Source organism: Brachionichthys hirsutus, unplaced genomic scaffold (assembly GCF_040956055.1).
Source record: "Brachionichthys hirsutus isolate HB-005 unplaced genomic scaffold, CSIRO-AGI_Bhir_v1 contig_1345, whole genome shotgun sequence".
Classification (NCBI taxonomy): Eukaryota; Metazoa; Chordata; class Actinopteri; order Lophiiformes; family Brachionichthyidae; genus Brachionichthys; species Brachionichthys hirsutus.
Window position 1 is genome coordinate 1 of NW_027181053.1, and position 1,115 is coordinate 1,115.

The following is a 1,115-nucleotide window of genomic DNA, read 5'->3' on the forward strand; positions in this document are numbered from 1 at the left end:
CACCTGAGTGAAGTAGTGCGGGTCCGAGTTGATCTGGAGCATCTTCGCGCTCATCAGGTTGATGATGGACAGGCAGCGGTCCCAGAAGGCCTCCTTGGAGCTCTCCACCAAGAAGGGCTTGAGGGGGTAGGAGATCTCGTTGCCCATGTAGGAGTAAGACAGGTAGAGGCAGGTGAGCAGCACGGCCTGCAGCTCGTGTTCCGTGGCCACCTCGGAGGAGACCACGTCGCGGCACAGCATGTACACAAAGACCACGTTTGCCGGGGTGATGAAGCCCTGGTCTTGCCAGCCTTGCAGCAACAGGGAGCGGTCCACGCTGCGCAGCCACAGCACCGGGTCGGTGGGGGACAGGTGCTTCAGCCGGTAGCAGCGGCGGCACAGAAAGTCCCCGAGGCAGCGCAGGAGCTCGCTGGTGGAGGCCTGGACGATCACTCTCTTCGGGGTCCCGGGGGCCGCGTTGGAGTTGGCCAGAGGGGCCTTCTTGACAGAGGACGTCGTGTTGTTGGAGCTCTTGGTGAGAGCTGGCGTGCTCTGATCCTGGGTGAAGGAGGACAGGTTGGCGCATGACTGGGACTTCTTCAGGTTCTCGTTGTTCAGCTGGGTGACATTGTTCTGGTAGTTGCCGTTGGGCTGCACCTTCTTGGAGCCTTTCTTCTTGGCCGACACCGCCACAATCCGCTTCCACGGGAGCACGTTGATGAGCGAATGGCGCTTGAGGTTCTTGTCCTTGGCGTTCTTGCTGTTCTGGACGGCGGTGTAGTGGCCCACGGTGGCCGGTCCATCCTCAAAGAGGGCCGCCTTTCGGTAGCTCGGTGACAAAGACAGCACGGTTCCCATGGCGACTATGGGGGGGGGGGGAGGCGTCCACGGACTTCAGCCGCACCGGGTCAGAAGAGCGTCTGCCAGGGAGGGGGAGATCCTGAGGGTCTCGAAGGCCTCAATGCTTCCGGGAGCTGGGCTTCCCTGGTTAGAGGCTGCCGCTGGGCATCTAAAGCCGAGGAGTGAATGGTCCGGCGAGCGGGATGACGATCGCCTGGACTTGAACCCGTCTCCGTTGTGTTTCCGCTCTCCGGACGGCGACTGCTGCAAGCAGAAAAGATCATCGATGAGAAGAA

The 1,115-nt window shown here is 61.4% G+C and overlaps 1 protein-coding gene across 1 annotated transcript; it reads right to left on the reverse strand.

Annotated features, from left to right (window-relative positions):
• Positions 1-6: 6 nt before the first annotated feature.
• LOC137917139 (cyclin-dependent kinase 5 activator 1-like) lies at positions 7-837 on the reverse strand (the record flags this gene model as incomplete). Its single annotated transcript, XM_068760028.1, has 1 exon — positions 7-837. A coding segment is annotated over exon 1 (831 nt), but the record flags the coding sequence as incomplete, so codon positions are not given.
• Between the last annotated feature and the right edge of the window lie 278 nt (positions 838-1,115).